Source organism: Varroa jacobsoni, unplaced genomic scaffold, assembly GCF_002532875.2.
Source record: "Varroa jacobsoni isolate VJ856 unplaced genomic scaffold, vjacob_1.0 scaffold_934, whole genome shotgun sequence".
Lineage (NCBI taxonomy): Eukaryota > Metazoa > Arthropoda > Arachnida > Mesostigmata > Varroidae > Varroa > Varroa jacobsoni.
The window spans coordinates 132358-150607 of record NW_019213836.1 but is presented as its reverse complement, the minus strand read 5'-3'; the positions used below and the strand labels follow the sequence as shown (position 1 = coordinate 150607).

The following is an 18250-nucleotide window of genomic DNA, read 5'->3' as shown; positions in this document are numbered from 1 at the left end:
ACGTGCTTACACAATTGGTAGAGGCTATGGTACCTTTGTGGTAGCATTTGGTCGACTGCTGTCCGCTATTTTCCCTTTCCTTCGACTGGAGTCCATTTGTTGTTGACAGGAGTCGAGTTGGGAGATGATACAGTGAGCCAACGGGTAAGTGAACGTCCAACAGCAGCAGCAGCAGCAGCAACTGGGGCAGCGAGCAGTAGAGAGCGCAGGTGAGCATCAGTAACACGCTCATTTAGAGCTGTAGCCGCCGTTCGTTGGTCAGTGAGACTAGCTAGTGCTTGTGCTTCGGCTAGCGCTATGCACCAGAGGGGAGTCGTGTACGGCAGTAGCAGCTCACTCTATTGACATTCTGTAGGTCGGGGAGCCATTCGCACAAAGTTGTAGTGGCAAGCGTTTCTGTCTTTTGTGACTGCCGAGGATGAAGGTTGATTTCGGCGTACCCTATCATTTATTGAAGATGCAGCAGCTAGTTAATCTCTCAGAGTCCGTATAGCAACAGTGTGTCTCAAGTAGCTTGGCGCTGTGGAAGTTGGAGCTGGACTCACGATCTGCGTGAGCTGAGTCTGCGCTTTCAGTCTCCGTCGTGCGTTTTTGTGTGTACGTGTGGCTGGATTGACCATTCAGCGTTCGCTAGTGCTGATATCGCTTTTTCATCGCAAGAAGAGTGTTTCCGGCAACAACGACGAACAGCCTTGCATGCTCTGCACAACCCTGCAACACCATATTGGAATTAACTTGACTTACCTTTGATGGTGATGAAGATGCCAAAATAAACGTGGTTATTCGAAATAGCAGTGGGTGCTGTAAGCTGTCATATGCTCTCGCTTTTTTGAAAAATAGTAATATTTATCTCTTCAAATTGTGGTCGCACCCATTGTCACGCGCTGTGGATAGCGTCAGTATTCTATATATCCAGAGTCAATTTTCAGCTAGAACCAGAGTTTTGTGCCAAAGGAAAAAAGGTGTCGTTATTACGTATGCGTGTATATGGGTGTATCACTCGTCTGTGAATGTGTAACATTCCTCAGATCATCATGGGCTCTTGTTGTGTTATTAACTTTGTTTTTTGATCGTGTTTTACTAGCTGTTAGCTAGGCAGCGATTTCCGCTAATTCGCGCAATTGTGTACTATCTGAATGCTGCAACAGTGGTTAACAAGCCAGAACACTGGTCGTGTATAAAATGTGTCTTAATGTCAAGCTTGTACACTTCTAGCTGATGAGGGGCTAACTGCGGGTAATTTTCTAACGGAGTAAAAATTGAGCTGCGAAAAGAGCATCAAAAAATAGGAAGATGCCACCCTCGTCAGCGGCGGCAGCAGCAGCGACGGGTAGTAGCGCTGGGAGCGGTGGGGGCAGTAACGCGGTGCAGTCGGAATCCGGAGATGGCATGTTCCCTCCATCATATTCAGAAGCAACGGGCCAGCACGCGTCGCTTGGGGGTGGACTGACGTTTGTTGATTTTTTGCCAAAGTGCCTGAGCTCCGGAGGCGTATTCTCGCAACCGGCCTTCGAGCCGTTCAGGTATTTCATATCTGCACAAACCACACCAAAATGACCCACAAATATTGAGAACACTAGGTAGCTAGTAGGAGATGGCTGGAATGAAAAGAATCGTTTAGATAAATAATAATTTAAGTATTTTTGATAATGTAATAACGAAACGTTTGCCTACGAAACCTTGGGATACGTAAGGTGGTCAAAGTTCGAGACCGGGTGTAGACACATACTTCGCTTTGACGGCTGGAAAAGGCCGCCGCCCGCCTTAAGCAATGTCTAGAGATAGTACTTGACGTAAAACAGATAAATACAGGTAATATGAATCGCGGCAGCAAAATAAAAAGCACATTTTATCTGTCTGTTGCATATATGTTGTATATGTAAGTTGAAACCTGTCAATGTGACCGTCTCTATTCGATACGCGTTTTCTTTGTAAAGGCTAAAAATAAGGTTCCGATTTTAACTTTGAGAAAATAAAATTGGTTTTTGTTATTTGTATCAGCAAACAATAATTCTAAGCTATTACTCACTGAACTGCCATAATAGTAATATTCATAATAGTATTTCCTTTCATTACTTGTGTAAAATTCGGCGGCTTGCAATTTTTCGCCGTAACTTAAGAAGATGGACATACAATTTAAAAAAACGAACAAATAAAGAGTAATGATAAAGCAGAATTGATAATAAATAGTTGCTAGGTGATAATACATGTGTCTTAATGACTCGCTCGGTGCAATCTTTTTCTTTCGCCTGAATTAACATTTTGGGTCATTGATCGAACGAAATTGACAAGCAAAAGATCCTCCGGAAGCCGACACTGCTCAAAATTTCCCATACAGTGTGACCGAAATTCTCTGGCTGATGAGTTACGGAATCATCAGCATTCACTTTCGTTGAATATCGCATGTATAGTGTGATAAATAGACGTAGTATTACGTAGATTATATTATGGCTAAAAACGTATGTTTGGAGTGCAGAACATTTGAACTTTACTCGCATACCCTTCTATCACGGCATCATGCTTCAGCACGACTTAATGAAAAACAGCAGAACGACCAAGCAGAGTAGGCTTATTAAAAACATCGCTGAGGTGTCGCTCCAACACGATTTTTGCGGTTCTATGGGCGGATAATCAGCAGATATCTGGGTGATATCGTTTTTTATACGTTATAACGATAGTTTTCAGAAATATCCGAGTATCCGATACCACGAAGTTCAATGGTATACTTCACGACTTTTTTTGTATGGTCTTGTCTCTTTTGAATTGGATCAATTAAGTTCTCTGTCCCTTACCTAGTTTCGATTTGACGCTATTCAGATTATCTGCATGTATAATTATAAAGCTTGATATATTTTCATAGCTTGTATTCTAGCAGAAGTTTGTATCTTCGTTTTCCGTTGTAATTAAAACAAGTCGGTAATATCGTTGCACTATAGAAAGCAACGCCAAATGGTTAAACTCCGAGCAGTTGTGCATCTTCATTGTAACCCATACTTAAACAAACGTTTCATTAGAAACGATCTTTTAGGGGGACTTCGATGTAATTGGCTAAACTTTCCTTTTATTACAGAATACCGGTGGCAGTCTCTCTACGGTTTGACCGTCATTGCCTGAACATTTTGTGAAAAGAACTTCTCCACACCATATGATAAGCACTGATGTCACAAACGACATGGTGTCTGTTATGTATTTCTCCAATGCTGAGTGGAAATTTTTATCTTTTTAGGGAAAGGGATAGGGTGGGGAAAAGGGGGGCAATAGAATTTAATAATTTTTCTTTATTTATTTACACGTGTGGTTTGTATATGTCTCTCAAAATGTAAAATAGGGTGAATAAGATTTACTAGCTTGTCGGAAACCTTGACGTTGCTATGAGGATGGTGATTAGTGAAATGTTTTCCGCCGTACTTATATGTGTACCTTCTATGGCAGTTTCTCAAAGTAATGTTTACTCGCCATAGTGAAAGAGTTTTTGCTCGCTTTGTTGTTTAGACATAAGCTAGTTAGGTCGTATAAATCAGCACACTTACCCTCATGCTGTCTTATGTACTTGTATTAGCTTGACTTAGCCGTCTTTTTTAAAAAGATAGACTAGCTATTGTCAACAGAATAAGTGGAGCAACATACGTTATTACAACTGAGATTGTTACGAAAAATATAATAGATACTAGTCCGTGTTGACGACGGGATATGCTAGTTACGCTCTTCGCCGTTCGATGTGACACACGATGAAATTCTTTATACCAGTTGACAGTCAACCAATCAGGCCAGATATTGTTGGAACCATCTTTTTTATTTTTTTTTCTTTTTTATTTTTTTTAAATTTTTTTCTTTTTTATTTATTTTTTTTTCAGGTTAGGTTTATAATACCTATGTAAAAAATTGAAGTATTGTCTTGGAGTTGAACGACTCGTGCTTCCAGGCTAGTTTAAATAAATATTTCGCCGAATTTTACGTTTGGCACTGTGCGTGTGTGTGTGTGGCATTATATCAGATCTTCAATCTAATCTTCTCCGTTGAAATGCAGTGCAGGGAAGCTTCACTACATTTGTTGGCTAGTGAGTGATCGCCTGCAAAGCGTTTCAAGTCAAGCCAACGATAATTTGAGGAGCATTAGGTCATTGTTCTGCTGATTTGGACGGTTTCCACCTTTGCAGTCTAACATGGAATATCCGGGACGATACGAAAGATTCAGGTGTTTTCATTCAAGTGAGCTATGTTCGATACCAATATGTTTAGCTAGTCATTTAAATAAGCCTGTATAACTTTTAGTGAGGAAGGGCGTCAGTTTTTAAAAAGAATAAAATAGCTATTAATAAAGGCCCCGTTTTTCCTTTATCGCTAAGGTCTAGATTCGAAATATGTACTCATTTTAATCCCCCTGAGTTTTAATTTAACATAAAAATTTTTAACAGTTTTCTTTATCACACATGAGGCGTGTAACGCATGTCATCTAGAAGACAAGCTAGTTGATTATGGCTCTAACAAGTACCCTAATCTCTAACTATATCAACCATAAGTGTTTTACTTAGGCTGCTGCCAATATATGTTTCCCTTCAATATTGTTCAATATTGATCAAGATTACCATCATGTTAGATTTTTATATCTTAATATAATAGAGTTCAACTTGTTTATTAAAGTAGTGCAAAGCTGCTTTGTATTTTTAAGATAATGGATCAAGTATCACCTTGAAGCACATAGCAACGGCGGCAAAAGTATATCCCAATGATAAACAAATACCTTTTATTAAACAGTTTCTTTTAATAAAAACAGACATTTCTTCATATAATGTTTAAATATGTGAAATCAAGGGATTTTATACATTTATGTCATTTATTTTATCGATATGCGCAAAGTAGCGAAATTAGTAGAAAATTGTTTTTTTCAGGAGTTTTACGGTTTCATTCTAAGGCTTTGCGTATCCGTGTATCGCGATTTTTTTACCCAAATTGTTTGGAAATCAGACTTTAAGAATAGCCTGGATTAATACTCAGTTCTTTGTTTGTTATTCAAAAATATTCAAATATATTGTAATGCAAAGTAATATGTAGGCAAGTGTCTATATGTCATGCAGATATAAGAATGTTTATCCTAAGGATTTTCATCAAGCAAAGCTTCTACAAGCAGCGTGCTCATAGGGCGACCGCCTATCTCGCTTAGCTTGTGCAACCGTTCCTTTCCAACAAAAATCCTTTAATTGTCGTTCGTTCTATAACACTGTAACAATCTGAGAAATAGCCTCAGGGAAGTCGCCCGCTAACAATATACACCGGTGTATACAAATAGGGTACGAGTTACTTGAAGTATGACAACCGTTTCTCTAAAGGAAGTCATTAAAAGTGTTAATCAAGAATCGCCTGGAGAATGAGGCAAGGCAAATAGACAATCGTTTCATTATTATATAATGCGATTCGCTGAAAACAATAACACCAATTATGATAACTTTATAAATTCACTGTTAACAGAATTTCAGGCGAAAACCTTGATAAGTATATGAAAAACCAGACATTTAAAGGCCGAGTATATGGGAGCTGTTGAGTACGAACGCGCAATACTGGCGATTTCTATTATGTTACTCCTCGACTTTTTACTTTCTGTATAAACAAGAAAGTAAATATGATTGTCCAGTAATCAGGGGTCATTAATTTGCTTCCTTTCATACATTGCTATTGAGGATTGCCACGAATGTATATTAAGTAGCATTTTTTTCCCTTTCACAGGTACCTGGTATACCGCGCAAACGAATGGCTCCGAGAGCACTCCGAATGGGAGGTAAAAACCTGTGAATCCGTTGAGTTCAAGACCAATTCTGAAGTGATCAACACTGAGCGAATGACGTATTTTGAGTTTGGCGAGCAAAGTACCCGTTACGTAAGATCGCTTAGGTGAGCAAAGGTTCGGCACTAAGCGCACATTGCCCACATGTAGTCGGTAGAACTTTAATTTCAGTCATGCTGAATCAGAAGCAACTATGATGGTAAAGCGGTAACCAGTTCACTGAGGAATAGCGAAGATGAGCATCTAGATGCCTGCGGAAACATATTCCCTCTCTTACTCCCTATAGAGTAGAATCCGAAAAATGGCCCTATGGTTTCAGTCCTGAATGACCTGCTTTGCTAATGCGTGTAAACGTAATGTAAAAAATCAATCATTTTGACGTTCAGACATGCTCCATAGGAATACTTACTCGATTTTCAATCATGTTTTTTTCTACAGCAGGCCCTTCCGATAGAACCTTTTCATGGTTCTAATTGCGTGTTAATTGAACAGTCGTGTACGCAGAGGTTTTTACAACAAGGATCAGTGTAGCTGTACCGCGCGAAAAAAAAGCCGTTGCTTCTTCTTGCGAAATGTTTGTAAATATAACTATAAAATTTTGTACTTGTCTAGAAAATGGTCAAGATTAGACTCTAATAGAACTATTTGTGTATATGCGATTATTTGTTGTATTATGTGTACTTACTCCTCAAATTATATGCGTATTTGTGTTGGTGTTTCTGACAGATGATACTGTCTCATGAAAAAAAAGCTCAGTTAACTACTTACTAATGTAAATCAAAGGTGGTTTTACGTGAAACAAGTGTGAAAAGCACATTCTGTAAATCGCGTTAAGCTTAACTGAATTTTAAGTGCTTTAATTGCACTCCACAACTACGACGTGTGGTGTGCGCCAAAATGTTTTGTTTTCTGGTTTTCATTATTTATTTGCAAAGTATGATCTCTCCTAGGGCTTGCCGTATACTAGATAACTTTAACCAGCGCCCAGTAAAGTGCACCATCAAATAGAAAAAAACACGTTTTTTCTTTCAACTGGTGCCGTCGTTGATAACAGGTCATAGCGTATCTTTCTCCTTCGTATTCCTTGCTGACATTTATTGTGTGCGAATATGGTCTCGTCGTGTGGTTGAGTGAGGTTAGGTTTCTGTAGATGACTGACCTGGATCGCCTTACATGCTGTGGTTAAGTTGAGCCTGCTCCAAAAAATTATGCCTATTAGGTACATGCGTATGCCTGCAGTGTTGGCAACGATTCTGCTACGGAAGGTCCGTGCTAGCTTTTGTTTGTTGAACCCAGAGTTCTAGTTTTCGTATTGACATTCGAATTTACTTAGTGTTAATCAACTACTTAACGCTGTATGGGCACGTCGTTGTAAGCATTTCGAATACTGTTGATTACTACCACCTTGGGTACGGCTATTTTTGCTTGCTTTCAGTTTGCACTAGTCCCACATGTAGTAGTAACATGCTAGCGGATGACGTGCACGCGTCGATGTGAAATAATGATGCAAAAATGCGCAGATTACGGCTGCTGCGTGTAAATATGATTCTTGTCAGCCTCACCGGTGAATGCTTACAGCGACGCTCGCGTAAACAATTGCACAGGCTCGTATAAATGACAGAAATATACAGTATAAATGTGAGCAGTATCGGTTGATTAAACTAGTTCCGTCTATATATATGCATATTTTACTTCTGTATCCGTTTGATTCCTATTGTACGGTTAACTATAAGGCCGTCTATTAGACGGTACCATTTAGCTAGCCTGACAGTCAGCCATAGCAGACAGCCATCTGTGAACTTTATCAGCATTTGGCCAATTCAAATGCAGCCTAAGAGTAATCTAAGATCCAAAGATCTAATCATCGTGGGTCACAAGACGGACTGACTTGTTTTCAATACTCCTAATCATGACACCAAGACGTACATCAACAATATGTACACACAATATAGTTAGACTGTCATATAGAATATTGATTGAAGATTTCGCTAAGTAGCGGGATAGGTATTAGGGGTTAGGGATAATCTTTTCGCTTTTGACTAATTGAATAGTTGATTGAGTAGATTACAGAATCCGATTTTTCCTTCCTTTGATGGTTTATATCATTATTATACAACTATGTCTAATCATTATATAACAATGTGTTTACCACGCAGTTTAACTCCGTTTGCTATTGATCCGAATATATCGTTAATCGGTTTTCCATTAAAAAATCTAACTTTCACTGATTTTGAATGTCAGCAGTTCTTTAAGACATGACGATCCTTCATCGCACAGAATGGTCAGATGCTGCGATCGATTTCACACTTTTTAAAAAGCTTTTTTTGAGCAGGTTATGGTGTTCGAAAATGTAAAAAAATCACTTCGATACTTAAGGGGCGCGGTTTACGTCAGCGTTGAAGCAGTATTAGATTAGTTCATGAAATTATACAATAGAGTTGTACTCTTATCGTGCTCAACGTCACCGTTTGATATAAAGCACGAATCCTAAAAAGCCGTATTATGGACGCACTAATGGTCAGTGTTTTGGATATCAGGTAGAAGGATTTCGTTTTTGCTATATTTTCCTTTTTATTAAAAACAATTTATTTTATTGACATCAGATTTTCATCACAGAGATGAAAAAAGTCGTAAGACACCTGCTGCTGACAGTTAGGGTGGTATATTTTTTGTCCGCAATCAGTTTACGATAAACGAAAAATTATCGGTTATGGTTACATAGGAAAGCAATGGTATATTAAAATACAAACGAGTTTGGCCTATTAGGAAATTGAAAGGATGAAATTTAGCTGCGTTTCCTTCCCACATATGTCTTTATTATTGCTTTGAAATGACAACCTAAATTTGCGCCATTCGTTTCATTGATGTTTTCAAACGACAGCCCAAAATTAAAACGCTAATATAAGATATCCAGAGGCTACAACGGAGCTGGTAAAAGGTAAAAGTGGCGCCTTTGATTTCGCCTTGCGCCGCTTTCTTCCGATGATAGGCATTGTGGCTCTCTGAGCAGCTGCCGCAAGCCCCCCGAACAGACGCTTTCTTTGGAAACGAACAGAGTAGTAATATTTATATATTCCGATTATGGGAGTTTTTCCCTGGTAGGCGTCACGTTTACTTTGTATTATGCTTGATTGCTGGGTCCACAAACGCGCGAAATGGCCTTCATTGTAGTATGCATGTAGGCACATGTCGCAATTAGCAAAGTGTTGCAAGTATTCACGAACTCCAAGTCAGCTTTTTCTTCTCTATACAATAGTGCGATATTCGGTAAACAGCTTAAGAGGCGAAGTGAAAGTATGAGAATACCAAGGGCTCGAGCTGCCATGGAAACGCCGAGAGCAACTCTTGTTCTGGAAGTGCGGGTTTCAAACATGGATTGGTCAACTTCTACAGTCGGTTACCGAGAATTCATACCTGAATTTACTGTTATAGCTGCCATAGCAACGAGCTTCCGACGGGAGTTTCCGCCTTTCGGGTGATACGCCCATTCATCTAACGTTTGGACCGTGCTGACATAACGGGGGCTGGTATTCTGATTGCAGTTGACGCGGCATACCGAAATTGTGTTTGGGAGCATTGCGTTCGGAAATCAGCTGCTCGACTGGCCTGAGTTCTTTTAACGAGAAACGATCTGCGACCTTATTTCTGAATGATGGGTTTCTATTACCTTAAGGCCGTACCTTTTTTTGTAACTTTATTGTAGCTTTTTGGAGGTATCCTTTGACTTTTCGGACGAAATAGTCCTCCGGCCATTTTTGTTGAGCTATCTCTTCAGTGATTTGCTGATATCAATCCCGAAGTTCCCTGCTTCAGTCGCCCTGCACTGGGGGGCTTTCATCAAGCTGTATACAATTTCGTCCATTTCGCAATACAAACACCAATTGACAATATGCCGACTGTAGTCTCGTCTTTCAACGTTGCAAGACTGGTGCTGCCGAGCTCTGTGCACTGTATCCTAAATATTCGAGATTAATTATTCTGACAATTACTTGTTTGATTACTTAGATTCACTTTTAATGCAAAAATATAAACAAAACCAAGCAATTCTACCGACCGAATTTTTGCTGCGCTGTCTAATAACCAACAATGTGTATAATAATAATAATGTGTATCCTACAGAATGTGGCTAGTCCCACGAACGGATACATCGCGGCCTCCTCAACAAATCGACTATGCCGACCTGATTCCGCAGCAAACGGGCCATGCTGGACTCTTTGGGATGCCAACATTCGAGAGTCTTCATCAGGTAAAAGGATACGATAGCCTTTTAAAACGATTAGCTTAAAAACGGTTTCATATCTATCTTTGTCTTATGCGAATAAACTAGTTAGTCTGTGCATGGTACGTGCCTAGTATGAGCATTTCGCAACACACAGGTTAGATTAGCCAGTTATCATGAAGAACTGCGTCACACTGTGTTCCAAGTAAAAAAAACAACTGTAAAAAGTTTTTATATGTTTAATAGTTTCTCCGGACCATTGAAATCAGACTGCATCATTAAGTTGAAGTATAATTGTCCTTCTAGGTATTGGAGCGATATAACTACTCTAGCCGAGGAAAACCTCCACAGGGTCGTGTAATTACGGTGGAAACACAAGAAATGAAAATCCCGACATACTCATCATTCGACCCTGATCGGACATATTGGTGTGAACACGGTGGTCGTACCAAACATTACGTATTTCTTGTACGGGTCTTCTTTGAACTCCAGCCTGGTGGTAGGTTCAATGTTTGTTGTCTTGTTCTCATCAATTCTCAAAAGCATTTAAACATTCAGCGTTTTTTTTTGCGGCATACGATAAATATACACAGCAGGCTATATTGTATTCAGTGTCATTAACTTCATTTAAGCTACATTTAAACCAGAATACTGTCATAGATAGTTAATTAGTATATTAAAGTTCTACCTTAGTGGCTTGTCCTGTCTCATGCACACATCCTTTTTGATAATCGACGAGACCACATACCGTAGAAGTTATTACAGTTTGTAATGTATCTATTATTTATTTCTCTGACTGCGCTTTGCCTACTTTTACTGAAAAAAGAAAAACAAAAAAGGTGCCGGCATTTAATATCCGGTTTCCGACGTGCCGCTGCCCCTTTTTTTGTCTAAATCCATCCGTATTCATAGATATTTTCTTGCTTTTGAAACTTTCAGACCGTTCTTGGGGGGTTAGATACTCTCTTACCCGCCATTTTTCTCATTTTTGTGCTAGGGTTCTGATAGGGTTCTGATATTTTTTCGCTGCGAGTAGGCCACTGATAATCACTCACTGCCTTTTCTATGTGCGTTACGAGGAATGCCGACTGCCGAGTGCCCAGGGGATTTAGTGTTTACGGCGCCGTGCGTATGCTTGCATTATTACATGAGTGAGTTGTTGTCAGTTCTTCACGTGTGGGGTGATCTCTTCACAGACGCCAGACCATGTCTATTTCCATTCAAGTGGGCGTTATCAAAGCACCACACTAGTTACCTCCGTGTCCAAATCGACATTAGTTGCCGCCTTATATTGGATAAAATTTCGTTATACCGCTAAAATGTTCTTATCTGTTATCAATAAAAGGGTAATCGTGTGTAAACTGGGAGAGGCTGCAATAGGGATAGCCATACGCTGTATCTTCGTTGTGTGCGAATTTTATCCCGTACAAAGCTACCATCATTGCTGCCCTCGCCATATACTCATAACAGAAGTTGCAGAAGCTAATGAAGGCTAAAATAGGTAATACGATAGAGACATGGAAGCGGTGCACTGAAAGATACTTTATCTCTGTGACGATAAGACATACTATCCGTCGACTATGGTTGTCGTTGAGGTGGTTAGTATATCAGCGGTTTAGGAGAGTTGCATTCTAAATATACACATTATGTTCTAGTTATACGTTCTTTGTTTCACATATACATAACCATGAACCCAATACCTCTTCGGCACCTATTTAGAAGGCAGACCAAACAGGGTGTATCTATTGCTGTGGTAAAAGTGCCAGCGGAGGGTGGAGTAAGCAAGTGCAAAATCTCGGTCGGACCAGATGTGGTGAGGAGTGCGAGGTTTTCTGGTTATCAGGATGACGTCCTTGAAAGTACATCGTGTCGTGGTTTAGAGAAACTGCGAAGGAGAGTGGAAGAGAGATTAGATATAAAACAGACACTAAAAAAGGAACAGAAATAGGATAGGCCTCACTGAAATGGAGTTCAGCCGAGAAACATCAACCACTAAAAGCGGGTTAGAAGGTATAGGGCGGATAGACCTTAGACCTGGTCATTGGGCAAGGCAGGTCCGCATAGGTTAAGGGGTTAGGGCTTTTTAAGATTTTGCACTTCCGGACGTTCGTATGTGCTCGCCTCAGTATGGGGAATTTAAATAGCTGCAGAAACAGAAGATATGGCAGGTACATAGAACCGCACAATAGGCAAAATGGTCGGCATATGTTGATAACGTTTTATCAAAAGAGGTCAGCAACTTTTGAAAAGAGTTATGTAGACTTATGTAGGCCTCGCACGTTCCGTGACTCGGTGATGGTTATCTCGTAAACTGAATTGACGAGAGCAGGACAGAAAACTGTGATATCTTAGTTATTAAACTTGCTATTAACTCTTAATTTATTTGCAATGTTTACACGATATTACTACTATGATTATCACTGTGAACAGAGAGGACGATATGGAAGTTAATAATAATATATAAATGTGTGCAATATGTTTACATGCATACACTGGGAGTAGCATAAATGTTATAAAATATACTTTAATTAAAAATCTCGGCCGAAATGGATCTTTATTATTAGTTATCATATTACCGTTACCATAATGTCATGCTGGTTAATAGGGTGTGGCCTACCAGCTTAGTTGGTTTTAAGGTCGTGGGGATGAGGCCATGGTTCAAACTTAATCCCTGAGTGAACAAAGTCTTTTTACCAAACTTGAAAGTACGATAGATCTCTTATGTGCGTTTGTTTTATGTTTATCTTTTGTTATCATCATTTTCCATTTTTAATCATGTTTCTTCTGGAAAATAGCTTTAACGTCCGATGATGCCGGAGCTAACCATTGACTATTATCATACATTTCCAACAACCCATTAACCTGAACAGGTGCGGGTGTAGATCCATAGCAAAACCATTGCTAGAATGTATTTCATCATTTAATAAATTTAGTTATATTACTCAATAGTGTGTACATGTTTTTCCATAAAAATAATATATTAATAACACTGCTATACATTGTATTACTGATTTAGATCAAAATGAATTTGAAACACCCTTGGATTTCGACTGCAGATCCAAGGGAGTTATTAATTCCATGGCCTAAACATTTTAGGTAAAAATGCCAAATGTAAATGAAAATGTTAGGATCTAATGCACTGAGTTGATGGCAAATATGTTACTTTTTACTTTTCTATACTGTAAGCATATTACGACAATTAGTTCATTTTTGTCGAATTTATTTTAAACATGTTATATGTTGTAAAAAATATAGAAATTGCATTTAAAGAAAACAAAAAGGTGAAATAAGGAAAACATAAAAATAAGGGTTTATAGATGTAGTCTTCTGACCGTGATTTTTTTATTATAATTTGCAATTCGTGCAGGTTATGGTATCCCAGAAGAAATCGGTGTAGCAGATTTTGTACCGCAAAGTCTCTCATCAGGTGGACTTTTCTCTACTCCACAGTTTGAAGCGTTTTCGTCTGTCGTGGAACGCGCATCAACTTGGTGTTCACAACAAATCGCGTTGCGGTTTTGCAATGCTCAGTCGATCGAGATTAAGCTGAAATCTGGACGAGCAGTTGTTGACACGCAGAGAATGTGTTATACAGGTGAGTAAGGGTTTCTGTAGGCCGACAGAAATTCCATGCTGAATGTTAAGATTGCAAAGCTTCCTGTGATACCATTTTGCGATATTTTTGAGCATTTTTGAGACGAGCATTGATATACAGAAATTCTCCCTGTGAAAATATAATTGATCGATGAGCACGTTAAGTCTTTATTGTAACTTTGTGTTATCTAATCATCTACTTTTCGTATTCTCTTAGAGAAATTACAAATGTGGTAAATGGAAACTTTTTCATTGCAGAACATGCGGAACGAAGTACCTTCTATGTTCGAATTCTTCGTATTGCGTATGCGAAAAGCCCGCGGTCAACGGCCTCATTAGAGGGATTGCCCCCACCGTGCGGGCCCCTTAGCCCTCCGTTGCAACTTCGCTGCAAGACATTCGTACCGGCCCAGTTGACGAGGGGATTCCTTGTGCCCGAATTCGAGAGCCTTTCCGCTACAAAACGTCGAGTCGAGGCCTGGATATCGGCAACATGTATTATGCCTTCCTTTTTATCTACATATCTTCAAGAAAGATAGATCAGATTATATTTTTGGTACATTTTCTTCTTTTCTCCGCTTCTTTTTGTTACCGATTAAAGCCTCGCCTTAGATGCGAATATACCACGGCCCAAATAATTCTATGAAACACTACGACCGACTAATTGACGCCAAGTTCCGTTCTCATTCGTAAATGCATTAGATCTTGCACTACTTATATCTATAAGAGATCAATGATAATTATTTGAAGTATGCACCTACTCTGCATTAGACGTGTTATCTAGACGGGGTGAAAGGCGAGAGGCGGTAACGACTGCCGTTATACATGCAGGGCGACGTGAATACTCAAATGCAAAAACGCCTAATCTACTAATACAAACTATCTGACGTTCTATTTCCGCAGGGTGTTAATTTTACACGAATATTATTCCAAAGTAATGCCTACTTCCCACTTCGTTGAAAATTGCAGGCGCTCGAGTGCTCAGCTCGGAGACGGTTGCAATGCGCTTGTACACTGGCGGCGAAGCACAGCCAGGTGTGGAATCGTCCTTTTCGTACAATGCTTCACGAAACGAGTATTGGATATATGTGATACGAGTGTACCTTGACGGAGTGTATAGCGAGCCACCATCCGATATGTTGCCTGACCTGCCCAATGTTCAAGAGGTTGGTTGCTGCTCCGTCCAGTAAGACAGAAACATCGAATAAAGCAGAATGGCAAAGTGTTCTTTACGCTGACACCCAATCAAATCAGGCAGACTATCAGAATATACGTATGCAATTACAATAAATCCACTAAAAGCAACAGCAACGCCATTGACTTCAACTGGCTCAGCAGCGCGATATGCAAGGAAAGCTAAAACTGTTTTGAACGATGAGGCCACCTTTGCCACCGAAGGTTATGAAGAGGCAAAATTACGTACATGGTGGTGGTACGACTACATACATTATTTGTGATCGTTTGAGCGCGCATATGTAAGAATGTATTTGGCCATGCAGGAATTCGTAGCCACCTCCAACAAAAAAAACTAACTCGTGGATTTAAAAGAACCTGAATCAGCGTATAACAAGAGAGGATGCAAGCTTGAATTAAACTAATAGAAACTTATATTGCGTTTCGACTAATAGTGGCCGTTGGACTGTGTATGTTTATCACGGAGAACATGATAACAATAAACAATGGGAGCGGCGCTAGAATGTTCGGTTATATTTTTGTCTACGAAAAAACAATTAAGGTTTGATATTCTCACGCCCATCAATAATACAAAGCGTTGCTCTGTCGTGATGTGTTTTTTGGAGGGTGGTCAACGTCTGATATTTATTTATCGAACATGGTTTTCACTTCATAGGTCATATACTTGCACCTCAAGGGACCACATCACATGTTTGTGCACGGCCTGAGTAACCTGCTGTTGCACGGCATATTTGCCACTCACAAAACTCGCAGATCCAAGCAGTTTGTTTCGTAATGAAGCTCGCGCTACTTGAAGTAAATATGAAATGTAGATATTATATATACAAAATGTTATTTGCGTAAGGCCGTATAATGACCGTTGTGAGTCAAGTCGCTGTAAAACAAACCACTTAGGATATTTTCTCTTGATAATCACCTGATTAGATAAAGGGCAATACTCTGGTTTAGAGCTGTGGTAATAATTCAGTAAATAACAGTCATCTGCTATTAATTGGTACCCTTGAGATATGTATTACAGTTAGAAGCAGAGATAGTTCATTATGATACAGTTTAATTCTTGTCTGTATTGTACGAAGAAACGAGTTGACCCCATGTTGCTCACGACTGCCTATTATAGCATGCCACTGACTTAAAAAACAATTTGAAAGTAGTTCCTCATTGCGTTACTGTCATTGGTGTTGCGACGACGAGTGAAGAACGATCATGCAAATATATATATATATATATATATATATATATATATATATATAGTGTAAATAGTGTACCTTGCTAAATACCTACAGAAAGAAGAAAAGTAACAAATCGTATATATACATATATATATATATATATATATATAAGAAATGCTCTACTTTTTTAGAGACAAACACTAACGTTCCTACGATATGCCCCATGAAATCAGATCCAAATGCAATGTTTATTGTACCTACTGTTGCAATTTTCAGTATAGAAAGCCAGTGTGTAAGGCAGCATGAAACAAAGAAACATCAATTATTCTGTATGCTGTAAATTGTTCCGATAATGGCATAGTGGGTACCGTGTTTGCCTGTCAAGCTTGAAGGATACGTTGATTTTGAGTGTGGGCCTACTTCGCATTGTACTGGAAGCCAATCATCTAATGGAACGTCTAAAGGCGGTACTGGACGTAAAACTCGAAACATCTGGCATACTATAAATAAAAAAAATAAATAAATAAATGAGTAGAGAATCCGCGCACTCGCTGCGTACTTTGATGTACTTATGTTATGACGCAACTACTGTCACATCTGAGTGTTATGGAGCTTTTAGCAACTAAAATTATGTTGTAGAGCTTTGTTTCTTTTGCTAAAAATATATTAAAACCAATACCCCGATTTACTTCCTATAGATATTTTTCTATAATTAATTATTTTTGTGCCAAATAAGAAAATTTTAGCCTGCGACGTTCTGTCATTTGTGATTCTGATGAATGGACGTGAGTGCAATGTTTTTTTTTCAATTAAACGTCGAAAGAAAAACGGACGTCAGCTATACCGTGCTAAGAAATATTTATTTGTTGTCGTCAAAAAGCTCCGGTTCATTTCTCGAGTGATATTACGCAACGAAAGAATGAGGAAAGCGAGTGAATAAAGATCTATCAGTTGCAGCCAAATTTGGGCGCAAAAAAATTAATATTTAACACTGTACAGAAAATGATTAGACATCTTGAATATTAGCAATTTTAGGGCATTTGGTTGATTTTTTGTTTCTTCCCCTCTCAGGGAGATACAAATATTCATTGTATCAGGCAACGGGTCCGCTGATCTAAGCCAGATTAAAACCATTCTATCCACTATTTAAATGAGTATATATATTATAACAACTCTTATCTTCTTGTGTTACAACCTATTTACATTAAAGATGTATCCAATGACCAATTAACGTTACTACATTGTTACGTGTGCAAAGTGGTATAAACTGTCGTAGAATGTATGCAAAAAGCGTTTTTGTATGTAAGAGATATCAGTAAGAGCTACTAGAAACAATAGAACCGAAGCGATAATACCAATAGTGAAGATGTTTACGGCAACATTTGTGTAATAATGTCTGTTGGGTGAGTGTGCCAGATCAGCTACCCAATGTGTGTACATACGTAGAAGCGCATTGCTATAGTGATCGGTACCGTAATTCTGTTTGCGAATAGGAAAACGTAAGACGGACACCACGCCATTACTTATCGTGGGCGTTTCTTAAACAAAAGAAACCAGCGTTTTGGTACCCATGAAGAACTCATTACTGAACGTAAATGAAAAACTGCAGCTAAAGATCTCATTTAGCTCGTTTTGTAGAACAGACAAAAGCGAAAAAAAGCAAACAGTAATTTTAGGAAAATAACAGTATATACAAATGTTTGTGCATCGGTTATCAGGCCTACCGGCAGACGCTTGCGTCTGCTGAGGAACTTACCGACGGATGTGGCATTTGCCACATCCATCAGCTACTTCGTTACGTTTACGTGCGGTTGCGTTTAAGACGGAACAAAAAATCATTTTCGTTTGCACTAATACCGAGAGAAAAAGAAACAGACAAGTCGATAGGAAGAGAGAGCACGGAGTACTCGTGGCTATTGAATAACAAAAGTATTGTTAAATGTCACATTGACCAAATATGCTGAAGACGAGAATAGGATACAGTAACGACGATGAAGTTAAAATCATTATGACAAAACCCGCTATTCATTAATGAATTTACAATACGTTGAATCGACTAAGGAGGAGAATAAGAGAAAACGGCACAAACTATGTTTGAAAATAATAAAGTTTTTATAGTCACTCGCGATATGGTGTAAAAAAAATGCAGTGTCATCATTTTAGGTAATGCCAGCGCATGTAAATTGTATTTGCCATCGTGCATGGTGGCTCGCACGCTCTGAAAGCATTGTACAAAACATTATTTTTAGAACATTATTATTAAAACATCCCTATTGGCACAACACGAGGAAGAGT

General features: G+C 39.0%; 1 protein-coding gene across 1 annotated transcript; it reads left to right on the top strand.

The window, feature by feature from the left end:
* The first annotated feature begins 83 nt into the window (after positions 1 to 83).
* Positions 84 to 16513, top strand: LOC111265107 (uncharacterized). The gene is made up of 7 exons (XM_022841507.2): positions 84 to 1523; positions 5722 to 5886; positions 9899 to 10025; positions 10305 to 10497; positions 13366 to 13593; positions 13851 to 14087; positions 14562 to 16513. Exons 1-7 carry the CDS (start codon positions 1294 to 1296, stop codon positions 14780 to 14782), a joined length of 1401 nt encoding a protein of 466 aa, XP_022697242.1. The 5' UTR covers positions 84 to 1293; the 3' UTR covers positions 14783 to 16513.
* The last annotated feature ends 1737 nt before the right edge of the window (positions 16514 to 18250 follow it).